Source organism: Micropterus salmoides, unplaced genomic scaffold (assembly GCF_014851395.1).
Source record: "Micropterus salmoides isolate LMB-PRFRI ecotype aquatic unplaced genomic scaffold, ASM1485139v1 Ms_hic_scaffold_6, whole genome shotgun sequence".
NCBI lineage: Eukaryota > Metazoa > Chordata > Actinopteri > Centrarchiformes > Centrarchidae > Micropterus > Micropterus salmoides.
In genome coordinates, this window is record NW_024044348.1 from 18845943 (window position 1) to 18871630 (window position 25688).

Below are 25688 nucleotides of genomic sequence, written 5' to 3' on the forward strand. Positions count from 1 at the left end.
TATATTGTTGGCTCTTGGTGGGTGGATCAGATATAACCTCTTCAGATAAACAGTGTGACAGAGCTCCATTAACACAGTCTTCTGGGAAAAGTACTTTTTAATACGGCTCTGCACCTCTGTTGCTCATGAGTTTGAATAAGCTCAAACTCAATGAGCATTTATTTTCCCTCTAATTTATTTGCTGTTGCATTTCATTTCCAGGCCAATTCGCCCTCATAATCAGACGGCAATTAGTGAAGCCTGAATCACAGAGAGCAGCTCAGCGTAACTTGCTCCCTTTCATGACACCTGCATGTTCACAACAACACAGTTTGGTCGAAGCATTCTTTTATTCCAAATAAAATCTTATTTAGTTCATTTTAAACAGTATTTCTAATTCCATCAGAACTCTGTAAAATGTAATAAAACTTGTTTTGTTGCATCATGTTTTGAGGAAAGACTTTAAATATATTTTCCCTCGCAAGGCTTTTATATCATCGCAGTTTTTGGAGACATGATTACACGTGAACACATGGGCCAACCTCCTCCAACAACTTTGGTCTTGGTACAAGAGAAAAAAACTCACTATGAACATTTAAGAATCTTTAATTCACACTAGTAATAAAATTGCATTACATTTCATAAAATAAATGTTCCAGTTTATATATACAGAGAAAACAGACTGTACATACCCTCCAATGAACCTTTTCTAAAAGGAAAATAAACAAACCGGAAACAAATTTCACAAAACATACAAGCAATACAGTGCTCAGCTAAGCAGGCACAACTGTACATCAAAATTTGTAACTGCTCAGTGTTGGGGTGTGGGAGGGGCAAAAAGTTGAACATTTACAATAGAGTCCTTAAGGACTGATAAAGGGGTCTTAAAAAGTATTGCAGGCAAGCAGACAGACGCTTGTCTTTTTCCAAGTGCAGCAGAACATCCATCTCGTGTGAGAAGTGTGGAGCCGACTGTTGCTGCCACAAGGTTCCAACTATTGAACCTGTGTCTCAAAGCTCCCATTCAGCTGGCCCTCCTCATAGTCCATTTGACACAAAATCATGTTGTTTTTTAGGAAAAACTTGTCCCCCACGCAAAACCTGTTGGCAGAGAAGAACAAACAAAGGGGAGAACTTGTTAAAAACACAAAGACGATTATTGTTGGCGTTATGACAAATTGGTGTGTGTGTGTGTGTGTTGACTGGCTGACCCTGCTCTGCTCTGGCAGTGAAAATGTTGCAGCTAAGATCAGCAGGTAATGATGATTCTGTTTGATTGCACACATTTGGTTCCAGACATTTTGCCTGACGCATGCTGACACTGTGCCTCGTCAGATTCAAAGCCTGTTTTGATGGCCCTCATAAATGTGTGGCTTCAAGTAGATAATTTTAAAGCAAGCGGACACGAGCACTGGCACTGAATCAATGGCAGGTCAGCTCTCCTCAGCCTGGCAAAAAGGCACTGGCACCACAAGAGTTTCCAAGGAAACTCTGCCACAGGGTTAGCTTTTAAACACACCAGTTTGGTTCCAGTGCTCAAGAATGTTTTTCTACTGAAGTCTCAAAGTCAATTGAAGAGTGAAAATAACACAGAACGGCCTGCCCTGCTGATGTTCCTCTCTATGCTGCTGTTTGTTTGTGTGACACAGTGACAACAGCTCCATAATGTGACTGAAGGGGAGTGAAGATAAGAATATAGCTGAGCATAGTTTGGCTTTAGTAATGAGCCAGGCTGGTTAAACAGCCATGGCAATACTGTGCCAGATGAGACCCGGCTTCATGTCTGCCAGCTGAGAAGAGAGACTGCAGTCATAATTCCCTTACAGCAGGTGTTCACTATGGTAACTGAATCTGGCCTGCAGAAGGTTAATGGGCTTGTGCTGTGTGGAGGAACAGGGTCACAGCACCCCTGACAAGCATGCAAAGGACGTTCAGCTCCCAGAGTGGTGCCATTACTGACAGTATATTAATGGGAAAAAGCAATATTTGGGTACGTCATATTCTATCTGTATCATACCATAGGCTTTGTGCTCACTCCAATTTTATAATGGTTCATATCATTAAGGAGACACCATTTCACACATGTGTAGGTCTGTTCTCCCTTATGCAGCACCACACCTGTACTGTGCTCTTATTAGAAAGAGTACGGTCTAGACCTGCACTATATGAAAAGTACAATGAGATAACTTTTGTTAGGAGTTGGCACTATTTATAAAAAATTTAATTGAATTGAACCTCTGGAGGACTTTTGTAGCTCATTGCACACATAAGAACGAGCTCATTTTTAAAAGATAGTGATAGCCATAAACAAGGACAAACTACTGGCAGCGTGACACAAAAGAAAGTAATTAGTATAGCATTAGAAATGCAATACAAGAAGGACGATGTAGTTTTTACAGACGTGTACAGCGGTTTATAGTAATATAATAAGACAAAAACCTGTTGTACATTAAGAGAGTTTTTTCAGCAGCTTCTAATATTTAAGCTATTGGCTATTTTAACACTCCATTTATGTTTTTATTTTTTAAAGGCGATGTTGTGCAGTTAAGATCCCCATTCTTACCTCTGGTTACAAAGCTGACAGGCAAAACAGTCCAAATGGTAAACATTATCTCTGGCTCTCATCACCATTTCAAAGGCTGGGATCAGTTTACTGCAGGCTGCACAGTTCCCCGTTGTACCAAAGAGCCTGAAAGACACAGAGCACAGACAGAGATTAACCCTCCTCCCCTTTACCTTGATGCAATAAAGGAGCAAACAAAAACGTACTGACAGCTAGAACAATAGCAGAAAAAATGCTGCAATGATAGGGAAAATAGGGCAAAATGGAAATACATTGAATGTAATGCACAAATCTTTCTTGGCACCCACTTGGTATTTTTGTTAATGAGAGTCACAAACATAGATCTTAATTCTCGGCTAATGATCTAATTAAAATGATCACATGGTTTTAATCTCCTTCTTCAAAGAATTTCCCCCTTGCACGTTACAAAAGCAATGAACACAGATCTGAAGCAAACCATTTGAATTGTTGAAAGTTTTCTTCTTTCATAACTAAAATACCTAATGAGTCTATCTCCAACCAAAGCCAGCTGGATTTTTACACAAGAGGCTACATTCTATAATGTAGTCTCAAGTTCAAAAGATTTCTGTTACAAGGATTCAGGCTCAATCTCTTCTCTCTCTCTATGTCTTTCTCTATCGTCTGCTTTCATTCAGAGAGGAGCCTGAGACAGTGACGGGAGATATAACCTTGAAGAGTTAACTAAATGTTTCACAGTGAACAGACTTCACTGCTCAAACCTCGCTGCTGCTTGTTTAGGCCTATTAGATAGGAGCCAAATGATACAGGTCACAAACAGAGCAAGGAGGCACTGGTGTCTCTTTTCTCCTCAAAGCAAAGGAACCTCAAATGCTTTTCCTAGTCAGATTTACATTTTCATTTTCCAAGCGCCTACCCCTATGTTTAATTTGGAGATTCTGAAGCACGGATAGATTTATATTTTCTGCGGGAGGAGAAGGGGCTGTTTCACAGCTTTGCAAGAGGGGATAAGGCAACAGCAGATTGCCAATCCAACAGTATGTTAAACACTTTTCCCCAAACATGTAGGGCTCAGACAGAGGAGTCACAGTGTTGATATTCTGCCTCGTTTATGCTAGTCCCATTCAGTTGCTTTCACCTTGTTAAAGAAAATGTCTATCCAGCAGCCCTGCTTCTAATAAGGGGCCACTGCCCCACAGGAGCAGGTGAGACAGAAACAGAGGAAGAAAGGTTGTTATGTTCCATGAGAGAGATTCACACAGTGTTAAATAGAGACATTGTTACAACCAGTTACTTTTCAGTAAATACTACATGTTCTCATACAGTAGACATCAGCCACTCATTGGGCACTCTGTAACACAAATACATTGTTTTCCCCCCTACAGAGACCTTTTTAATAGCTGTTTTTCCTTTTCAGTATACACATTCAGTATTGATCCAAAAATATCAGCGCTCCAGAAATTGGTCTTGTTTCCATTACAGTATATAGGTTTTCCAGCAAACACATACTGGCGACCCTGATTTCTTGGGTTTGTAACAGGAAATGAAGGCTAATTATTTCCCCTTTTTGTTTACTATTCACTAACCAAGGCTGTCCCCTTTGGATACAACCCACTGCCTCACACACAAGTGGCAGGCTCTGCTCCAGGTTTCACCAGACCTGAGCGCTATACTGGACTTAAGGGCCACACAGTGATGTCTTTTTCTCTCCCTCAGGGAGCCGAGGCTGTGAAAGAACCAGGAAAGCCTCGGCCACTTACAGAGTGACATGCACACACCTATAACAGCTGGTAGGATTATTCTAACCCATCTCCATTACACCCTGCTGGGCTCCGGACATGGTGCTCACTTGATACATACAGGTTGTGAAAACGCCTGGCGGGGGAGCCCTGCTTGCTGCCGACACTAAGTTCCACCTTCATTCAAAGCAGAGTGTGACACCTGTGGCTCATGTTTACCTTTCAGTGGTATCTATATTCTCTACAAACCAATAATCCAAACACTGTGGGTATAACCTCTTTCCACCCTTTTTTTCTTTTTTTTCAGCATGTCAACTCTGCAGAGCTGTTTACATATATTCAACCCCAGCTTTCTAGGTATGCTGCATTTTAACTTTACTATGTAGGATGTTTTGATCGACTTCATAAATCTAGGAAAATAAAAATATTACTACTAAAATAGAAAAATAATGTTTTTCCTTTAAAAAAATAAGTGCAAATATACTGAAAATTTCCAGTAGTTGCCTCAGCAGAAAAAAAACACAGATCAAATTCGAATTCTCTCCCTTGTTTTGGAGAAAGGATAAGACATTTTAAAGGGGACTACAGACTACCTTGGATATGGAGGGGCTTTTTCGAGACTGGGAATATAATATAATAACAAAGAGCCTGCAGAAGGTCCCTCCAGGTAAACACCCATATCTTCCACATCAAACTCTTCAGGCAGATATCTTTAGAAATTAGTTGGTAGTACCTTTTATTGGCTGGCCAAAAAATAGTCAAAAGTTTCTGCTAATAGAACAAAAAGGCTTTGCACCTTCTAAACACAATTACAGTAAAAATTAAGTTAAAGCACTGTGGCATGTTCTCTTAACTGACACTGGTCCCTCTGAATATTCAAGTCATGAAGAGATCCACTTTTTCCACGCCAACCTGATTTCCTTATCCACTTTATGATTAACTATTATGGACTTCATCTTCATCTCTACCATTACATGAAGAGTTTCTTACAAGAGTGTAAGAAAGAGCGCATCCCATTCACACAGTTCTTCAGCCAACAATTGATGTGTCTGGGTTGTAACGCGGCATCAACATACAGCTTAATTGGGCTCCTCGTGCTGAGACGAGATTACAGCCAGAGAGAACTGTTCAAACACATTACACTCTTGTCTTCCTGCTCCTATGAAGCTAAAAGCAACCGGAGTTGAACAACCGCAGCAGCGGTCTCATGAGTAACAGCTGAAGTGGAGCTGCGCATAGCAAGCAATGAATGTTTCACACCAACACATGACCATGAGGCAAATGTAAAGGGAGGACAGGATCTCATGTCAACTGAAAGAATGCAACATATTACCACAAAAGTTAAGAAGATGAAGCACAATCATTTTATCTTGTGCTAGAGTATGGACGATTCTAAAGCTAATGTGATCTACACAAGCCAAATGTAAGGATTGGCCAAGTAGCCATCGAAGACTGTGTTTCACCTGACTGTGATCAAGAGATGAAGAAACCATACACCACATGTACAGTATCTTGTGTGTGTGTGTGTGTGTGTGTGTGTATGTATATATACAAATATATATGTATATATATATAACTTTGTTAATACAAATGCTTCAGTCTTTTGTTCTCTCTATAAACTCGATATGCTCCACAGCATTGAAACAGTGCCTTCACAGAACATAAGTTCTGTGAAGGCACAAAAGACGTATTTTTTTTAATAGACTATTTTCTGCAGAATTCCCACGTATTGTTCTGACACATGTCCTGTATTGTAGGAGTGCAGTGGCTCATGCACTTCAATTTCCCTGGTCATTTGGATTAAATAAATCAATATTCACAGAAGGAAAGTGAAAAAAATTTCAACAACACAGTTTTTCAGCATTTCTACTTAAATACAGTGTGAATGGTGAGTTTCTGGAAAAAAAGAGTATTGTTCAGAGCTGCTCAGAATACATGGAGCTCATCAGGTTTTGTCGATCAATCAATGGTAACAAGGTTTGAAGCACAAAAAGTCCTCTTTTAAAATAGATGCCTCTGTGGTTTATTTAAATGGGTTAGAGGGTTAGAAGTGCTGATCTGGATAGTTCCCCACAACCTGTGAGACATTCTGGCATGGATTTGTATAAAGTGAAAGCAGGCTGACTATTTATTGGATTGGAGGGTGTGTTTTTAGGAACTTTCAAATTTCATCATCTGTGTTGAGATTATATGACACAACAGTTAGTAGGGCTGCATCTATAGCAGTAATTATAGTGGTATAGTAAAATATGTCAATTATAATTTCACAGAGCCCAAGGTGACACCTTCTAATGTCTTCTTTGTGTCCAACCAACTGAATGGCCAATTATTATATTTGAGATATTATAATATTATGCCTGAAAATGACTTGCAACAATTAACTTATCATAATCATCGCCATTTTATTTTGTATTTATCAACTAATTGATTCACTGACAAACTGTTTCAGCTCTTAAGTTCATAATAGAGTAGTAGTATTTTTTCAGGTCTGCTGCTCTGTTGAATAAAAATACTATGAATAGTATTTAATGTTCTTTCTAGCAAAGTAAACATTATTTATATATTATATTTTAGTAGCTGATTTAGTAGCTAATTTTGAAGTCTGGAAATAATCAATATCATTCTCAGCTCTTAAATGCATTATATACCTAATGCCTAATACCTGCCTCCTATAGTCGTCATCACACGAGTACTGCTATGCTCTGTACCCCTTTAAAGAGCTCTCATTTAGCAGCTAAACATTTTACTTTGTGTGCTGACGTGGTTTGTTTGGAGCAGAGTTGGGTGGCAGGAATGCAACGACGCTCCGCTCTCCTTCCTCTGTGTTATTGAGTTATTACAATGGCTCTTTAGAGAAAAGAGGGTCTTCTTTAGTTCTTACAACTTGCTGCTCTGCTAACTTCAAACCCTTAAATCTCCTACAGTACATCATCTGCCTCTCTGTATTGCTTCCCTCAGATTGGGCTGTGGCTCTTGAAGTTTTCTACCTGTTCTCTGAGCTCTTTGAGACTTCCCGGCCTGCACTGGGTTTGTCAGATTTCATAAAAGGGAAAGCTGTTAATGCATGCATCGCATGTTCTGACCCTCCCACAACAGTTGCGTCTTTTTGAAAGTGTAAACCTTTTCTGTTCAGATCTCTCTTGCCCACCGAGGGAGAGCAACTGTTATGGGAAGAGAGCAATTGTTTTACTTGCAAAAGTAGTAAAAAGAGGATAGATTTGAAAAACAGTCACATCCAGATGGGGCTATCATCTTCCCCCCTGCTCTTCCACCGGTTTGTGGATAACTTATAATGTTCATTATCTTGAAAACGTTTTCCTCTTGCAGTTAATTATACTCCATTTTGATAAGTGGATGACTATTATGTCCTCTCTAATATATGAAATAGAAGATTAAATGATTTCAGGCTTCAAGTCCTGATGATCACACCATGACTAGATTGTCAACCCTCTGGTGAAGTCGTACCATCCTGGGCACTAGACATAAAGGAAATGTCTAATTAATCTATTATCCTCATTTATAATGAAAGAGTGTGGCCAAGTTGCCCCCCCCCCCAAAAAAAAAAACCATTATCTTGATACAGGGAAGTGAATATCAGGACTTTCTGTTGGTGCAATAGATTAGTGGGCAGTGAAGGACGTTGTTTAAGGTATAGGTGCATTTTAGTGTTTGTGTGTGTTGAAGTGGGCAGATTCTGGATAGCGTGAGTGCATTCAATAAGTTGCTAATGCCACTGAAGGACAATCACAGATGGAGCTCCTATAATAATTAATGTGAGCATGGCAGGGTTCCAAACCCTGGGAAATAACCAAAGTGTGTTTGATCCACCCGCCTGTCTTTAATGAAGTGCAGAAGGCTAATTCAGTGTGCAGATTTAACTTCATTACTGCAGGTGAGGAGAGCCTTCGTCTTATTACACAGAAAAGAAGGAATGAAAAGGAAACCGGATGGAGACTGCATCACCTACTTTCAAATACTCTGGTCTCTCAAACTGCCCCCCTCTTATATGCAAGGCAAGGTTTTTAATTTGTTCCATAATAGAATTCATCTCAAGCATCTCTAGCCATTAAGTGTTCTGCATTTGTCGCAGGCTGAAGAGCAGGCGAGTGGGATGGATTTCATTAGGCAATCCAGGGCAATAGAGGAGCACAGACAACTCTCTCCTCCTCTTTTCTTTTTAGTCATATTTTAGTATTCCTAACTCTTGATTTCATATGTCACTCTCAGTTTTTCATCCCTTCTCTGACCTCTACATCTTTCTGGTCTAATGTGCGAGAAAGCTTTTCCGTCTGCCTTCCCAGTGCAAGTTAGGCACTTATGGCTTGGGGGCTGAGGTTGGTGTCCTTTCAGCAGACATATTTTACCAAGTGAAACTCTGAGCTTCATAATTTTTGCCTTCTCTTGGCCATTTGCCCATTTATTATTACCTCATCTACACCATCTGCCCCTTCTGGGGGCAACATCAGGTTTTAGTGGACCTCTCACTGCATCTTAAAAGCATTAACTGTGGGTGGAAACTGATGGATGGTAATGGCCTATCTCAACATAACGTCCCTAAGCGCATCTCAAGTGGGCTGCGGGCTTCTTCCAGGTCAGAGGAAGAGCTGAGATATAAGTGAGATGTCATGGAGATCCATGAGTGAGGTAGGAAGAGAACCAAGTTGATTAAGGTTCTCTGTGCTTTGGATTTTAGAATTGATACAAAACCTTTTTTTTTAAGTTAGAAAGTTATTCAAACCTATGAGGTACCAATAAGCTGGCAGTATTAGTGAAAGAGTGAAGAGACAAGTAGGGAGGTGGAGAAAGGGAAAGGGGGAGGACAGCACAGGACAGGGGTTTTTAGGGGGGGGGGGGGCTAGGGCACCAGCATCCATCCCTAAGTCGGCCCCACGGGGATTCCCCCTCAGATAAATGGTAGGATCTCATTGGGAATGTGACTTAATGCCCAGGAAATGGTCATGTTTAATTTAACAAGCAGATGGCAGGGGCATCTGAAGGGGGGTGATACAGAGCCAAAGACAGTGATGAAGCAACAGCCTACAGCTCTGGTACAAGTGAGAGACAGTCAACTCCATGACAGAAGCCCTCTGTGTCCAACACAGAGAAAAAGATGAAAATATTATAAAAGAACACTGCAAACACAAAAATGTAGTGGTTTAAACTTAACATCATGTTGGTATAAATATCCCTATAAAGTCAAACAAATCAAGTCAGTCAAAACAAGACTGACAACAAAGAACATCTAACACTGTAGAAATATTACATTGACAAATCAATATTTTTGTACATACATAAGTTTTGTACTTACTGACACCTTTAGTAAGTATTCATAGTGGTTGTCACCATGAGACTGTTTAACTAGGTTTTTAATGTATAATACAATTGTTATTAAAATTGAATAATATTGCATTTCATGCCAACAATCAATAGCACCAGTCTAAGTTAGACAGGTTCCAATTATAGATTTCTTGCACGTCAACAATGCCAGATGTTAAATGTTAAGTATGCTTTGAAAACAACCAAGTATAAACCCACTGCTTACTTTACATTTAAACTGTGACTATGCATTTTGTATTCTAGACGCAGTGATACAAAAATGACAAAATAAGAAGATGCGTTACTCCTGAAATGCAATGTGCTTGTGGTGAAGCATCCCAAAATGTTACATTCTGCTGTATGCATGCTGTAAAAGAATATGACAACAAACTCTCGATGTACTAGGTTTTGCCGTGATGTTGTTCTAACACTGAGGAATCTGTGCATAATTTACATTGATTTTAGCTGTGATTCTAGCTATGTTTCTGTGAATGGGAGCCACGGGAAACACACACTGAGAAACCAAAGCAAACGGTACCAGGAGGTAAAAAACCTTTGTGATCCTTTCATGTCTCACAGCTCTTGGAATGGCATGGCTTTTGTGTTTGTTGTGAGTGGAGAGAGGTGATTGTGCGTCTTTCTTGCCTCAGGTAGTCCCTGCGACAGAGGATGAGGTTGGCTTTCGTATAGAGGGTGGAGCCCACCTCCCCCAGGCGGCAGTCACAGCAGGCACATTTGAGACAGTCCTCATGCCAGTATTTGTCCAGGGCCTTGAGCAGGTAGCGGTCTTTAATCTTGCGATTGCAGCCAGCACACCCCTTCTGTTTCCCTTTGGGCTGGACGGAGAGCATCGGCACACCTGTAGTGATAAGGAGACAAACAGCCATGCGTGATTTACGGCCCAGGAACACGAGTGACTTTTCATGTTCTCTTTTTGATAAGCCGGCTGCTTCTCGAGGCGTCTAAGCCTGGCCTCGCGCGCGGCCACAGCACACTGCCTACCTGCTTCATATGCATTAAAGAAAACATTCTTCCATGTAGATAGGCACACAGGTCACATTGGACTACAAAGCCCTGACTTACTTGTTCCACTAAAAACATGCTGTAATACAAAAGTTACATGATCACTTGCAGCAGGTACCAAAGGAAGGGGACGTCTAATGTATTTCAGACGATAAAAGACACAATGATTATTTTGCTTATTGTGGTATTTACAGCGAGCTGTGTAGTGCGTTAGTTACCTACCATTTCATCAAAGCCCATTTCACTCAACTGTCCACAGCTGTAAAAGCTCCTCATGGGCTTTGTTTGGTATAGATTAACATTAACCTTTTAAAAAGCCTCTGACCACAAAAACGCTGCTACCAGACCCCAGTGAGATATGTTATGGCCTAAGTGCCTTTTAGCATACACTCACTCTCTGTGTTTCATACAGACTCAAACACACACACACACATTTGCGCACACAAACCACAAACACACATACAGTGTTCCCTACTCAGAGCATTACAGCCTTTCCTCCTTTTACACTTATCTGTACTCATGTGTCTGCAACGAGCGAGCCTAAGTTACCAAACTCGCAAATTGCCCTGCTGTCACGCAGGTCCCCTTTAAGCGCGCCTTTTAGCCTCCTAAAGGACAAATAAAGTCCATTTAATAACTGCACTAAACACTAATAGTCTATGTGTGGTTGACATTTGTGTTTGGACTAAAAGCCCCCCTCAGGCCACTGGTGGTACAGAGGCAGGGGTGTGCAGCTCCCCTCTGTAGCACTAACAGGTCTGCCACAGCTGAAAGCACAAGACAACAGCTCTTAAGACACTCTCTCACACACTGAGCTATTGATCCGCCTAAAAGAACACACAGTGGACGCCACTTGCCACTCTACTTTCAAAACACATTTCTCTCTCTCTCTCTTTCAAAAAAAAAAAACTGGACACTCTGCATCGCAGGGGGTTAGGCCAGCGTTGTGTGGGTATCTATAAAGGCCCAACGTTATGAGTTTTATTTGAAATATCGCTGTTTTACCGTTGCACTTGTCCGGAGCAGATTGAGTTTTTATTTTCATTTCTTTAGCAGAAAAGTATGCACAACTGCTGCAGTGTAATGTTAAGTGTGAATGGGGTCATTCTGTAGTTAGCTGCCATTTTACAGTAACTTCTGTGGTTTGCTCGGTGATAAACACAACCTCAGCTGGTAACAAGGGACTGCTTCACTCTGGCACTGTTTTTCACTGCTAAAGCCTGTCAAGTTCGTTCTCTTTCACAGAAACCTTCTACTACTTTTCAAAGGACTTCTTTGGAATAGAAAAGCATATTTTCTCTCTCTCTCTTTCGGTCTCTCACACACACACACACACACACACACACACACACTCATATCGGCATGCCTAAATGGACTTGCAAAGTACCTTATTGGATCCAGATTTGCTCTGGAATTTTTGGCCATCCACACATCAATAATGCTGTGAATGTAATATAATTAGCATTTCCCCTTTTAAAAAAGAGGTGAAAGAAATAGGAGTGCTTGTTAGTCAAATTTATGGCTTTGGTTTATATGTCAGTAAGTGCTCTGGTGGTGTTGAGCCATCTTATTTCTTTATCAGAAGTGGAAAGGGGAGGCTTATTGGTTCAGTGCGGGTGATGGGAGCCATCAATTAGTGTTCTGCCTGCCCTCCAGCTCCCTCACCTCCCTGCCTCCCCAAAACAGGCCCCTTGAAGCTGGCACATTAGGATCACAAAACCTGCTATAAATACCAATGTTTAGTGTAAATGAAGCTAAAAAGCTTCAAATTCAAGTCACACTGACTAAGGGCGGACTCTTCTACCTGCATTTCATGGCTTGTTAGGGGAGCTCTCTGCAGGTACGCCAACAGTGCTCGCCTGACAGACTTCTACAGAACTAAAAACATTCTTAATGAGGAGAGAGAAAATGCTTGTGTATGTGCATGCCTGTGTACATGTGTGTGCTTTAGAGCTTGTGCAAAGAAAAAGAAAGGAGTTGCTGCAATTCCCTCTGGGATCACAAAAAACCTTTAACTTGCCTTTTATGACACCTAATTAGTTATTCTTCTCAATATCTTTGCTTTAAATAACAGAACTAATTACACAAAAATGTCGTTCCTCCACCTCCAGAGAACTACTCCTAATTGGTTGAGACCACCACCCGCCATACACTCCTTAAACATCATGTGTGTGTTTTACATCACCTTTGAAAAGGCCAAAGCTTAACCTACCCTGGAATTACCATATGCTGCTCACCCGGGATGCACACCCCGGTTTTGCTTAAAACCAGCTCAGAATCATCAAAGTGACAACACTCTCTGTGTCATAGGGCGACCTAGGTTCTGTGTTTGCAGTTAGTCTGACATTCATATCTTCTTGCATATGTCCTGGTCCTTCAGGCTTGACTGCAAGAGAGATGTCTCAATGGAAGAATGTCTAATGTCTGCCAGGAAACTAGTTTGCACATTCAACTGATGCCTCTTTCTGGAAGCCATTGCAGGGAACAAACATGGGTTTGATGTCTTCTACTAAAGAAGCCTCTGGAAAAACAGCTTTAATAGTAGTGTAGCAAGCACTAGCTCAAACCCACTAAACAAAGAGCAGTGACAGGGGAAAAAGTGTGTAAAGTAAATGTCTTTTCAATTCCCTTAATGCCATGATACATTTTCTTGCACCTGTCACCCCTCCCAGTGCTATGTGAAACTGTGGAGTACAACAGAACCCCCCCCATGCTTGCCACCTCCCAGAAAGAAAAGCTGCATTATGAAAGGAAGCAGCATACTAGGAGGCAGCCTCCACTTAATCCAATCCATTTAACAGATACAAGTGCCACTGACCTTCCAGTGTCATTTGATGTCACCAAAAGCATGCCTGTCCACATCACGATTCATTCTCCAACATTTTACCCCTCAAAGTGGAGAGACAGCACTTGCCCTGCCAAATATCCTTCCTGAGAAGGAATTTAATTTGCTATTAGTACTGTGTGAAAAGGTCTGTCATCTCTCCCTTCTTCCATCCATCTACTTTCTTTAAGATTTTATCTTTCAAGAATATGTACAGTTAGTTTTTCTCAGCCCAAGCAGTCTGTCAGAGCATGTATTTTCCATTATAGAGATAAAATCCGATTTCTGTGTTACCCCATTTACACTTCCGTCTTTACAGCTATCAAAGAAATCCCATCAGTCTGCTAACCTTTTTTCTTATATTTAAGATTTTATAAGAAACTACGCTGTTTGGAGCACTCAAGGAAATGTTTGAAATTAGAGAAATACAATTGTCACATAGACGTGGCAAGGCCCACATTTTCTTCAGATTGGACAAGAGTGCGTGAAAAGAACGATGATTTGCTCAGTTCCCCCCTTTTCCTATCATTATCACTAAAATGGCTGCTATTTTTAAAACAATTTAGCAGGTGCTTGGATATTATGCCGCTTACAGTAATGTAGGTTTCCTATGAGTCAGTGAGCCATCAGCCATGCTATGTCATGTCATGCGGACTAAAAGAAGATTGGCTTTTGCCTTGGCAACAACTGGTGTGGGTGCAAAACCAGGAAATAATAATAATTCACATCACTTGCTAAATTCTGCACTGCCATGTGTGTCTGTATTTCTTCTGTCTCATACGTAGGCCCACAACAGGCCCTTATTTTCTTGATCGATTATTCTGCTGATTATTTTCTGGATTAATTGATTGTTTGATTCCAAAATCAAAAGATATTCAGTTTACTGTCATATATGACAGTATATATATATATATGACTTCAAATCCTGATATATGAGAAGCTGGAACCAGGAAATGTTTGATATCTTTGCTTGATAAGTGACTAAAATTATTAATCACTTATCAAAACATTTGCTAATTACTTTTCTGTAGGTTAATCGACTAATCATTGCAGCTCCACCGATCACATTTTGCAATGATGAACATTTGAAAAAATGGATTCAGCAAATGTTTGCTTGATAAATGACTGAGCTGATTAACCAACTACTAAAATAGTTTCCAAATAATTTTAATATTCTACTAATTGATTAATTATTTCAGTTATAGTATCACTTGCATACAACAAAACTGTAAGGCAACAAATTCACGGCGTCCTTCACTACACTACTATACACATGATCCCAGTGGAACAGCTGCTCTCACAGGCACTCAACCTTAATGGCAGAAGGGACAGTTACATCTGATTCTGTGTTTTTATAAAATGTCTTTTGATCAATTAAAAGCACTGACACCATGGTGAGAGGCAGACTTTGCTGGTTCACTGGGAGGTAAAGGATCTTGATGAGAATCACTCAGCCTTCCTGACACATGGGGAGGGAGGTGGGCTTTCAAGGAGGTGGAAGCTGGCCCTGGGTGGGCCTCCTCTCAGGGGCCCCTATAATTCCAACTCCCAGCTGCAGCAAATAACAGAGTGTTAGCCACCAGCATGGTGAATACACAGACTGGGATGCTCAGGGAAATTAGATACTACACTAGCAAATGATTGCATTTAGCTGAAACAAGTGCATTTGTCATCATCATCATCACCACCATCATCATCATCATCATCATCATCATCACCACCACCACCACCACCACCACCACCACCATCATTTAATTCAAACCACTCCTTCACAAGACATCAACTGGACACTAATGGCCTTTGATGAAACTATAAACTGCTGTATAAGGTTACCAAATCATTGCACATCAACCCTGCATGACTGAATAAATCATCTTAAATAAATCTAGCCAAATAGTATTTTTGTATTATATCATATCATCACTCCTATAAGAGATAAAACAATATAGAACATCGAAAAAATACAATGTTGTTATTGTATTCCAAAAACTATCATCAAGTCTGCAGTTTAGAAGCAACAGGGGCTGATTTAACCCCAACTTTTATTTTTCAGCCACCACTGTAAATGCTGTGGCCATGGCAATCCCAAATAAAATTTGTCCTCAGGCCAAGGTGTTTGCCTCTAAGGTTAATAGGGATCTCATGCAGATGTCTTGCCATTGTGTGCATGAATCAGCCTCTTTCATTCAGCTTCCGTCATCGCTGTAATTGAGCCCATAGACACGTTTCTCTATTGCCAAGACAAAATACAAGACATCTGGTAATAATATCAGCTGGAATACACATGCCGGTTGAAAGCAGTCTGATGAGTGCTTTCTGAATGATAAGCAAAATAAAGACCACTGATTCACTGTGTGATTCATGTTCCTGTCCTTAGCTGGAGCATATGCAATGAGTGCAAGAAAAGATATGCATGAACTCACAGAGAAAAGCTCACAGAAACACAGTCTCTCTTAAATAAGGTAGTTTTCTTACAAGGCCCAAGTCAATATTACATTTCATTCTGACTGTGTTTTTTTCTTATAGTTCGCTGTAAGAGCCTTCTGTGTTACTGTACTGCATGCTACATTTCCAGATGGTTGTGTATGAATACTGGGGTCTGTGAGGTGATTTCTGGGACTGTATGCATGCTATGATTATGACATAATTAACACCCACAGTAAGTGGTAGAGAGAGCAGACAGGGCTGGTGTGGATGAGGAGGGGACTGTTCATTAACAAGATGCACTCTCCCAAACTTTGCAGCTTGCAGTGGCTAATAAGCCCCAGTGAAACAGAGCACAGCCGTCCCTTGCATTGACCCTGGTACAGCCCAGGATAAGGGAGGGTTTTGTCTCCAGGAATAATTGCTCTTTTCACATGTTACAAGTGTCCTGACCCCCACGGTCGGCAGCCACTTTCCCTACCATAATTACTCCTGATCCGCTCCAAATGAGTCAGCCGCATTAGGGCTGCAATAACACTGGCCGAGCTTCAAGCGCGGCATGGGGAGTCTCAGCAGAGCAGCCTGGAACAGGACTGCCTTTTCTCCCAGTCCACGGTCATTTCCATCACGTCAGAGGTGCATTTCTTACACTTGAAGTCAGCACGAAGGCCCTGGGCCCTTTTCTGAGGCTTACAGAAGGCATTGTTAGCTCCTGGTGCTCACTGCTCACTGTGGTTTGGCAGCAGACTCCATCCCAATTAACAGAAAACTTCATTAGGGTGTTTTTCCACACTTTTCAACCCCCTATTATTTTTAATTTATTCACATGGGGTTAATTAAAAGAAATGTATCACAGAGATATGCAACAGCTTTCTAATTAAATTCATTGCTGCTTTTTTTTTTTTTAAGACACCAAACTGGCAGAGTTTCCAAATTATTACAGAAGGCGACTTGTTCCAACACTTGGTCGCTCAGTAGTGGGGTGAGATTAGGCTCTGCAAGGTAAGCTGTCAACAGCAGAAACAGTGTGAGAGAGGGGGAGATGGGGCAAGAAAATGAGTGTGGGAATAAGATGAATGAGGAGCAGGAGAAAAGACACAAACATTTGTGGTTTTATCATGGAGGGTTACCCCTTATAAACCCACAAGAGGACATTTGATATTGCATCTAGCCAGTCAAATGTGGGGCGTAATGTTTTGTCTGCTATTGGTCTGAGGTGTTTAGTTAAATCTGACATTTTACCATTGTTCATTTAAATGCAAGCTGTCAATAACCGAGAAGGTGAATGCATCTCCATCTTAAATCCTCGTTCAGTAGGTGTGAGATTAACTCCATTTTTTTGTCTGCATTTGAGAAAAATACATCTATTCTCACGCGTTATGCTTTTAAACTTTGATAGACGAGGCAATCGTATCTGCCACTTCATGATTCCTGGCAAAAAATAAAATAAAATAAAACATCAAACCATTAGACCTGTCACAGCCACCTTCCGCCATCCGGAACAGAATAATGCACAAACACTTTTAGTCCACATTAAAAATGCATTTGGAGAGGAATAAATGTAGCCCTCTAAAGTTTGTGTCACTCATGAGGTCAGGAAGTGATGTACAAAATCTTCCCCACTCTCCAGCAATTACTGCACACTTATTATTTCAAAGGATATGCCAGGAGACAGGTGTGCCATTCAGGGTCCTCAGTGTGTCGAAAATGGAGGGGAAGAAGGAACACCATACTGTGGTGCACTGTGTGACGCTCTTTAATCTTGAATAATGCAAATTCCCCACAGGGGGCAGTTATTTGGCAGCACAAGCCTCTAATGTCATTCAAACACCTTCTCCCACACCTGATGGGGTAAATAATGAGGGAGGTTAGTTGGGTGCAGTTAGGGAAGAGGTCTCCATGATGTCGTGGGATGGTAAACTAAGCTGTCTCATGTAGTACAGCCTAAAATCTCAAAAGAGAGGCATATTGTAGATGACATTTGATGTTTCATTATGAAGATGGCTTGCTTTTAATGAACACTTTTATATTACCTCATAATATATCGACCCTCCTTTTCCTCAAGGAGTGATTCTCGTTACTGGCTAAAATCAAATGGTACTTCAACTAGAGACAACTGGTCAAATAAAATTAAATTAAATGAGAGCGGTGTGATTGGAATGGGGAGGGGTCTAAGGTCTAGAAACAAGTTTCAGTTGATGCTTAGTTCAGTGGGAATGTGTGTGGATGGTGGCTGTCATTTACCTCTGAATTTGTAGTTGAAAACATCATAGTTAAACATTGATTAAATCACAAACCTCAATATCCCGAACCTAATCTACTAGCTTTAAGAGGGGAAGAGCTACCCCCCTCCCATTAATCACAGACTTTAATTAGCTATTTAAGATTTGATTTACTGAAGGTCATCCAGTAAGAGATTAGTTCTCAGCAACTTGGCTCTTATTTAAGAGAAGGCACCCCAGGCTTTTCTATTTACCAACAAGATAACTGTAATATCATAAGAAAGTGTGAAGTCTCCTTCCTTCTTTGTTTCTCTAAAAGCAGCTCTTAGGAGGCTCTTAATTGTGTTGCGTTTGACCCTAAATAAATGCATGTGACATTTTGTTTTTGCCACAAAAAAAGCCAAGTAAAGATCATTTTAAGTTGGATTAGAACTACATATTGTGTTATCGTGCGTTAAAAAAAGAAGAACTGTTAAAGGCCTACAAAAGCCCACCAGCTGGAATGCAGGTAAGAAGAAGGAAAATGGATTAGAAATAGAGAAATATAAATATCTGTCCGTAAACTCTTACTTAAGGTCAAACCTACTTATTGACAGTAAACCTGCGAAAAACTGAATACTGTAATGGGAATACAATAGACATTTACAGTGAAAGACGGCTGAAAGTCTAAAAGCCCGGCTAGCAGCCCCTAGGGGCGGTGCTGCTCCTTACACCCATCAAGAACAAAGTCCCTTTCACTGACCAATCAACACTGACATCCTCAGAGCCACATACTCACATAGGCAGGGCCAAAAACAAATTAAAAACACTCAGCAACAATGATCAGGGCTTTGGCGATGGGAAAATGGCATCGGCAAGAATTCCTGCTGGTACTGTGATGTATGCACTACAGAGAGAATTCAGCAGGCTGAATTCTACAACTGTATTATTACAATACTACAGTATTGTATATCTGCTGGTGTCACTAGACCCTTGTTTAGCATAGACCAGTGCTAATCAAGCCAATCAACACCTGATTCACACCACTTACAAGCACATGGATGTATGTGAAAATCGTCAACCACTGCTCCCACATGTGTTGCCACCTTGGAAAGTAACATCACTCCACGTTTGCCTCTAATAGAGGAAATTCCATGAGAACCTGATGAAACGGTGTCATTTTCATAAAACACTTTTTACCTTCATCTAAACCCCTAAACTCGGCGTAGTTTACATGTGGTTCCCTACTCCCCAACAAAAACAAGATAGTGCCGGCACAAACACACACATATTACCGCCACACTGACAAATTGCTTATTAACTTATTGCAGATATATTGGTATTTGTGTAGATGTCGGCCAATGTGTTACAAGAGATTTCAACCTGAGAGCACTGACATGTTTATTTTTCAGCTATAAAATGTCCTGCTCAGTATGTAACGTGGTCACAATTTAAAAAATAATCTAAGGAATCCATTTTCATAAGATTGATTGTTAAATTATGTGTGATATATCGTCGATATATCGTATCATATTTTTTTAAACTCCCCAAATATTGATATTGGTGTCGGCTTTAAAAATCCACTATAAGTCAGGCCATAATACACACAAACATACATGCGTATATACATATGCATATTTCGTTTACACAAATATGCATCAAGGGACTGTTTCAGGAGGAGTTAAACAAGACCTCTTCAACACTGAATGAATAATAGCAGATCTTCTTGCATTAAGAACGAAAGCACTAAGAGACATCCATGCAATTATGATTCGAGATTTAGTTCACACATGAATAATGCACTATAGTAAGTATAAGTGGTTTATTACTGCAGGTAGAATATTAATCGTTTTATTCTGTAACATTTTCTGGGCGTCTTGACACGTGCACTCAGATGCCAAACAACCACAGCTGGTGACATTGTAGTTTTGACATTTGCTCGTCTCAAGAACTTTGCTGCATGTCATTCCACTTTCCCATCTTTCTTGTCGTCTTCACTAAGCCTATGATGACAGAATGAAGGAGAAAGAATAAGCTTTACAGAGTGCATCAGAATGTGTCAGAACAGAGAGCACAATAGGTAAACAGGTGAATAAAGAACTTTATGTGAATGACATGTTGCAGGAAGTGTGCACGTGTGTGTTTATGGAGGCATCGATGTATGTTCCCATCGACATGCGTGCAGGCAACAGCAGCTCGAGAGAGTTAGCTTTGCAGTGACAAACGGCAGTTTGACATGCTTCCAACATGTTCAAACATGAATAACTGACAATACATATACTTGGTGGGTCATAGTCATTAGAACTAGATTCATATCCATCCATCCATCTATCATCAACCGCTTTTCCTGTGTACAGGGTTAGATTAATATGTTGTTGGTAAATACGGTAATATTTTTACACCTGCACAACTATAGATGAATTTTTTGGGGTTTATTTTCTGCCGGTGAGGATAGTTTTGAGCGCATACAACATCAACATTACTTCTGTGCATCTCTGCATTTGTCCTAGAGCTTGATAGAAGACATTATTTCTCCAAGGTTTTTTAAAGAAACGATTAATCTCAACTTGTCAGCTTCTTTGTGGATTTTATAAAAGATTTCATTGTAACATTTGGACTGATGTGTATATACCCTTAGAGTTATTCATATGATTTTCAATGTGGCCCTTATATGTCTGCAGCCTTCACTATTCTTACACATGACTCAACAACATACCAGAAATTCTTCTTGGCATTGAAAAAAAAATAATTTGGAGTGAATAACAACAGAGGTTAAGACTTTGGACAACACATCAGGGATCGACCGTTCCCTGTGATGCATGTGGTAGCCAGATTATGTTTTTTTTGAATTTGTATGATAACATGACTAGCATGTGGCCTCTCGCAATAATAAAAGGGATGCTCTTACAGCTCAAGAGTGCATAATTGAGTTTGTGTGCCACACTGATGAGTGCAGCCATTTACATCGAAGGTAGGTGGGCGCGCTCGCTAACACTGTCTCTTAAGTCTCGATTCAGTTGCTTTGAATTCCACTAAAATTATGGAAAATGATATACATCTCGAGCACTCGTAGATGTGAAACAATCAGGACTGATATGGATCTAGAGGTGTAGTAGTGGTGACAGATGAAATTGTCTCCAGTGGGAATTCTGCGTTTGTAAGATCAGAAACAGATTAGATGGAATTAAACACTCGCAGCTGTAAACGGTGTAAATGTGATTTTGTGTTAATTTGAGCCTGGCTAAACTGAATAATGACAACATCTTTAGTATGATATGGATGGATTACATCTGTATCAGGGAAGATTCATACTGCATGTTTTGGTACTGTTTTGTTATGTGTATGCAAATAAAAAGGGAGATTTACCTGCATAATCTGTGTACTGGTTACACACTTGTCTATTTGACAATCTATGTTTAAGACAAAAATGGAAAAGTACTGCAAAGGCGAGGCAGGTGCCTGTAATACAAAAAAAATATGGTAGTGACTTAAGAAATATCAAACGAAGCAATGTGTTTGTAATATTGTTCAGAGCCCAGAGCACAAAAACCAGACGTAATTTCAATATTTGAAATGGGCAAGTTTAATTTTGAAGTAAGAGCAAACCAATAAGCTGAGAAAATAGCAAATACAGGGGTGCAAATTGCATTCCTTTGGAAAAGTGAAAAGACTTAAAGAACATATAAAAGTAATCTCCAACTGGAAATTAGAAATCAACCCTCAGAAACCAAATAACAGAAAAGAAATATTACTGTCCACTTTCTAAATCAATATAACACCGCTACAAGACAGTATTACCATGGTAACACCGTTAAAGAATGAAGCAATTCGTATTATTTCAAAATAAAAATCGGAGCCTGAAGCCCAAGTTTTATTACAGCAGCCGACAGATTACCAGTCTGTATTCATATGAAGCATTGCTTTTCAATCACATGCTTTATGAATGTACAAATTTCACTGGACAGGATGATAACAGGGTCATAAATTAACAAGCAAAGGTAACCAGAAATGTATCAGTAGCTGGAGGATTTCTCTTCTGCTGAGGTCTGTGATGAGTGTGCTGTAGTTGTGTAAATGCCCAGCAAAAATATGACTTCAGTGTGGACCCACTTTCTTCTCCTGCGGTTGGTGAGAAGAAGGAGAGAAAATAAACGAGTTGCTTTTTACACTCAAATTAGACGCAAATTGGAACCTTCATATCATATAGGGTGAAATAAAATGTTGACGCAGAATGGGTACATGTGATGCTATGCTTTACTAACTATGACCTGCATATTGAGTCATTTCACAGAGCAGTGCCTGTGTTGCCTTTACAGTCCTCCTCCGTGCTCTCAGACTCTATGCTGTACCAGACAGTGTGTATTACAAGTTAGCAACTGCATCATCTTAGAATATGGTAATTAGTTTACGACATGTGTGTAACTTGTGATGGACAAGACAGACAATATGGGCAGGTGGCTACATACCACATGAAACTAACCTGAGACATATTTTGATCCATGTAAGTTGTGATAGAAGTTAGACAACTGACGGCAGTCTGTCTGAAATGTTGTGTTACATTTTTGACTCTTCATAGACTGATACAGTGGGGAGTGATTTGTTACAGGCAGATTCTCTCAATGGAGCTAAGATAAGGGGGCCACAGAGATTCATTTCTGGTTATTGCTTTTGTAGCACAAATTGTTGCAGGCTTTTCAAAGAGAAGTCAGAGTTCAAAAACAGTCTGCCAAACAAGCAGCAGCATTACTGTGCTGCCAAGTAGGATCGCAGGCTTTGAACACGAGACCAGACACACTCATGATCTGTTTTATAGGCCACATAAGGACTGAAATATGAACACTTAAGCAGAACGCGCACACACACACACAAACGCAAAGGGGCATAATAGTGAATCAATCAACAGAAACAGACAGTAATCATACACATACACCCATGTGCCCACCCAAAACACCGACCCACACCTCCTTCTCGCGTAAACACACATTTATTTGTGCAGGCACTAAGTGGATACATTAGACAAGAAGGTCTGAATTGACAAGCCTATAACTTGAGAGGCAATAAACGCTAAGAGGCACCACAATGAAAGAGACCAGATCCAAGCAGCTCTGTTGACAACCTGGCCAAAATGCTGGAGCTGATGGTCGGGACCAGCAAATAAAGGGTGAAGCTTTTAGGCAATGAGCAGCAGGTGATCTCAGCTTTTCTGCAAGTCCTAATGCTCCTAAAAGCCACTCTCCCTGGTTCTGTAATTGGGCATCAGTAGTTAATGTAGTATTGACTGCATTACATGCTCCTGTGCATCCTTTCCCACTAATGCCATTTGCATCACCTTGTACATTTACCATATTGCTTAGCCAATAACTGTTAAAAGCAATCTGAATCATGAATCATATAGGGAACTTTTAGTGAGACAGACATCCAGAGGAGACAATTTACAGTTGAGTTAATTTAGATACATTTGCAGCACAACATGGATTCAGCCAGACAGACCAATTTATGTCTCTGCCGCAAACCTTTTATTGGTTTTTTAGACGTGTAAGTGAAAGGATGCTCTGCTAAGAGATATGAAATATCCATTTTCAAACATAAATAATGGGTTACAAATGCATCCATTACTTTTGGAGAAGGAGGGACCCTGGATGAACTCAAATGTACAAAAGCTATATACTGTACTTTGAGAAATAACACCGAAAAACGTGTTTTATGGTGAGTGCAGGTTGTCATTGTGCATGTCAGCAGGTGGTTTATTTTGTGTGAGCAAAACAACCCTCAAAACACTCTTTTAGTGTCAGAAAAAAAGAAAAACATCAGAGAATAACTTCTAAAGCATCTAGTACTCCATATAGTCTCCATCTGAATAATCATGTTGCATAAATGTATTTAAATGCACATACAGAGAGCACCATTTAGACCTGAAAGTGATGAATGCACTGCACATCTCAACATCAGTTTAATCCAAAATGGGACGTCATTAGAGGCGAGTTTGATTTAAATTTAAATTAATTAGATTGCCTCACCCATTAACCTAAATACATTGAAATAGATAAGTAAAGCAAGTAGGCCTATTTGGATGGAAAGTGAGTGAACGTTACGCGGCGCTATCCATAATTTGCAATCAAGTTAAAAGCACTTTGCTGTCATCTCCCATCCCGTGGTGATGTCAAAGGCTGCCTCGCTAACTTCACAGACGCAAAAAGCACTTAAGAGGAGGGAAGAAACGACGAGCCACATGCACTGCAGCGTCTGTGGAGTATCCTCAAACTCCGGGTTACACATCAAAACACTACAGACAAATCTGGTCTAAATGAGCATGCAACTCCTCCACACTGAACTGCAGTATGGCAGGCTATTTGTGTAAGCGCACCTCAACTTCGTGGCACAGAAAGCAGGCACAGCATTCAGGCTTCTTCGCGGAAACACGGACTAAATGGGGTTTGGAAAAAGCCAAAATAAAACGCAGGCTGGGTGCGCAGGGTCCGGGGCGACGTGGGAACACTTGACGTGTAAAATAGCCGTAGTTTTCCGTGTTACTCCCCAGGTTATAGCATCCCATGGTCGAAGATGTTACTCACCCTCTTCCTTGTCCAACACCATCGTCCTGAGGAACGAGGAGTCCTTCCCCGGGCGATCCGTCCTCGGCTCCAGCAGGCTGCACCGCTCGGTCTGCTCAGAGCTTCTCCTGGAAATGGCTTTGAAACGCGCGGTTGACTAGACTACGCCTCGATAAATCAAAACCCTGGAAAGATGAATTGCCGTCTGCACGTTTTTTTTCTCTCTCTCTCCCTCCTATCAATAATAATTCACACACGGAATACGGTGATATACGCGGCGAGATCCCCCAATCCGGACTGAACTGTAACGCAAATAAATAGCGATCAAACCGCGTTGGTTGCTCTTGATAAATTCCATGCGAAAAAAAAGGCAAAACAATGAAAAGCGATATAAATCTAGTGTCGCCTATCTGTTAACTGTACACACGCGGACGGAACAGACGCTCAGACTGAACGGCTGAGCTCCTCTCGCTGGTAATATTCTCTCTTTCTCGTTCTGATTTGCTCCGAAACAGCAACTATAGTCAAACAATCCCAATTGCAAATCTGACAACTGCTAAAAGCAAACTCACGCCGCCTCTCTCCCAGTTTATGTGCCGCGCTCGCCTCTGCTGCTACTGAATAAATGCGCGCAGTTTCCAGAGACCCTCGGATTCCCCTGTTAATTAAATCAATTCATTATGCTCAGATCTGATTAGCAGCCCTTCCCCCCTCTTTGAATCAATTATTCAATACACAAACATAATTGCTTGTGCCAGAGGTGTCTAAGTATTAGCTTATTTAACTCCAAGGACACTAATTACCCCTAGGGCAAGGGAACTTTTCTCATTAATTCTGACAAAACACAAAAGCACAGCTAAGGGAAAGTGTGTGTGTGTGTGTGTGTGTGTGTGTGTGTGTGTGTGACTGGTCTGCCTGCCAGTCTGAATGTGCGTGATAGAGAGAGAGAGAGAGAGAAAGAGAGCAGGAGCGCGCATGCGCGTGCATGTAAGGTTATATTGATGCACGTGCGCACGGACGCGGGTGCGCGTGTGTCAGAGAGAGAGAGAAGGCGAGAGAGAGAGAGAGAGACATTGAAGGAGAGTGATG

The 25688-nt window shown here is 40.7% G+C and overlaps 1 protein-coding gene across 1 annotated transcript; it reads right to left on the bottom strand.

The window, feature by feature from the left end:
* Positions 1–569: 569 nt before the first annotated feature.
* On the bottom strand, positions 570–25325 carry lmo1 (LIM domain only 1). The gene is made up of 4 exons (XM_038702124.1): positions 24621–25325; positions 10222–10435; positions 2543–2668; positions 570–1080 (listed from the first exon to the last, which is right to left on the bottom strand). The coding sequence occupies exons 1-4, from the start codon at positions 24640–24642 to the stop codon at positions 975–977; spliced, it is 468 nt and encodes a 155-aa protein (XP_038558052.1). The 5' UTR covers positions 24643–25325; the 3' UTR covers positions 570–974.
* Positions 25326–25688: the final 363 nt, after the last annotated feature.

What these genes read in the sequence shown, in the direction of transcription:
- lmo1 (XM_038702124.1), bottom strand. Translation starts at nt 24,642, where the DNA reads ATGGTGTTGGACAAGGAAGAGG. An exon ending in GGTGTTGGACAAGGAAGAGG is followed by an intron (nt 10,436 to 24,620) that starts GTGAGTAACATC and finishes TTATCACTACAG; the next exon opens with GTGTGCCGATGCTCTCCGTC. An exon ending in TGTCAGCTTTGTAACCAGAG is followed by an intron (nt 1,081 to 2,542) that starts GTAAGAATGGGG and finishes CTCTGCCAACAG; the next exon opens with GTTTTGCGTGGGGGACAAGT.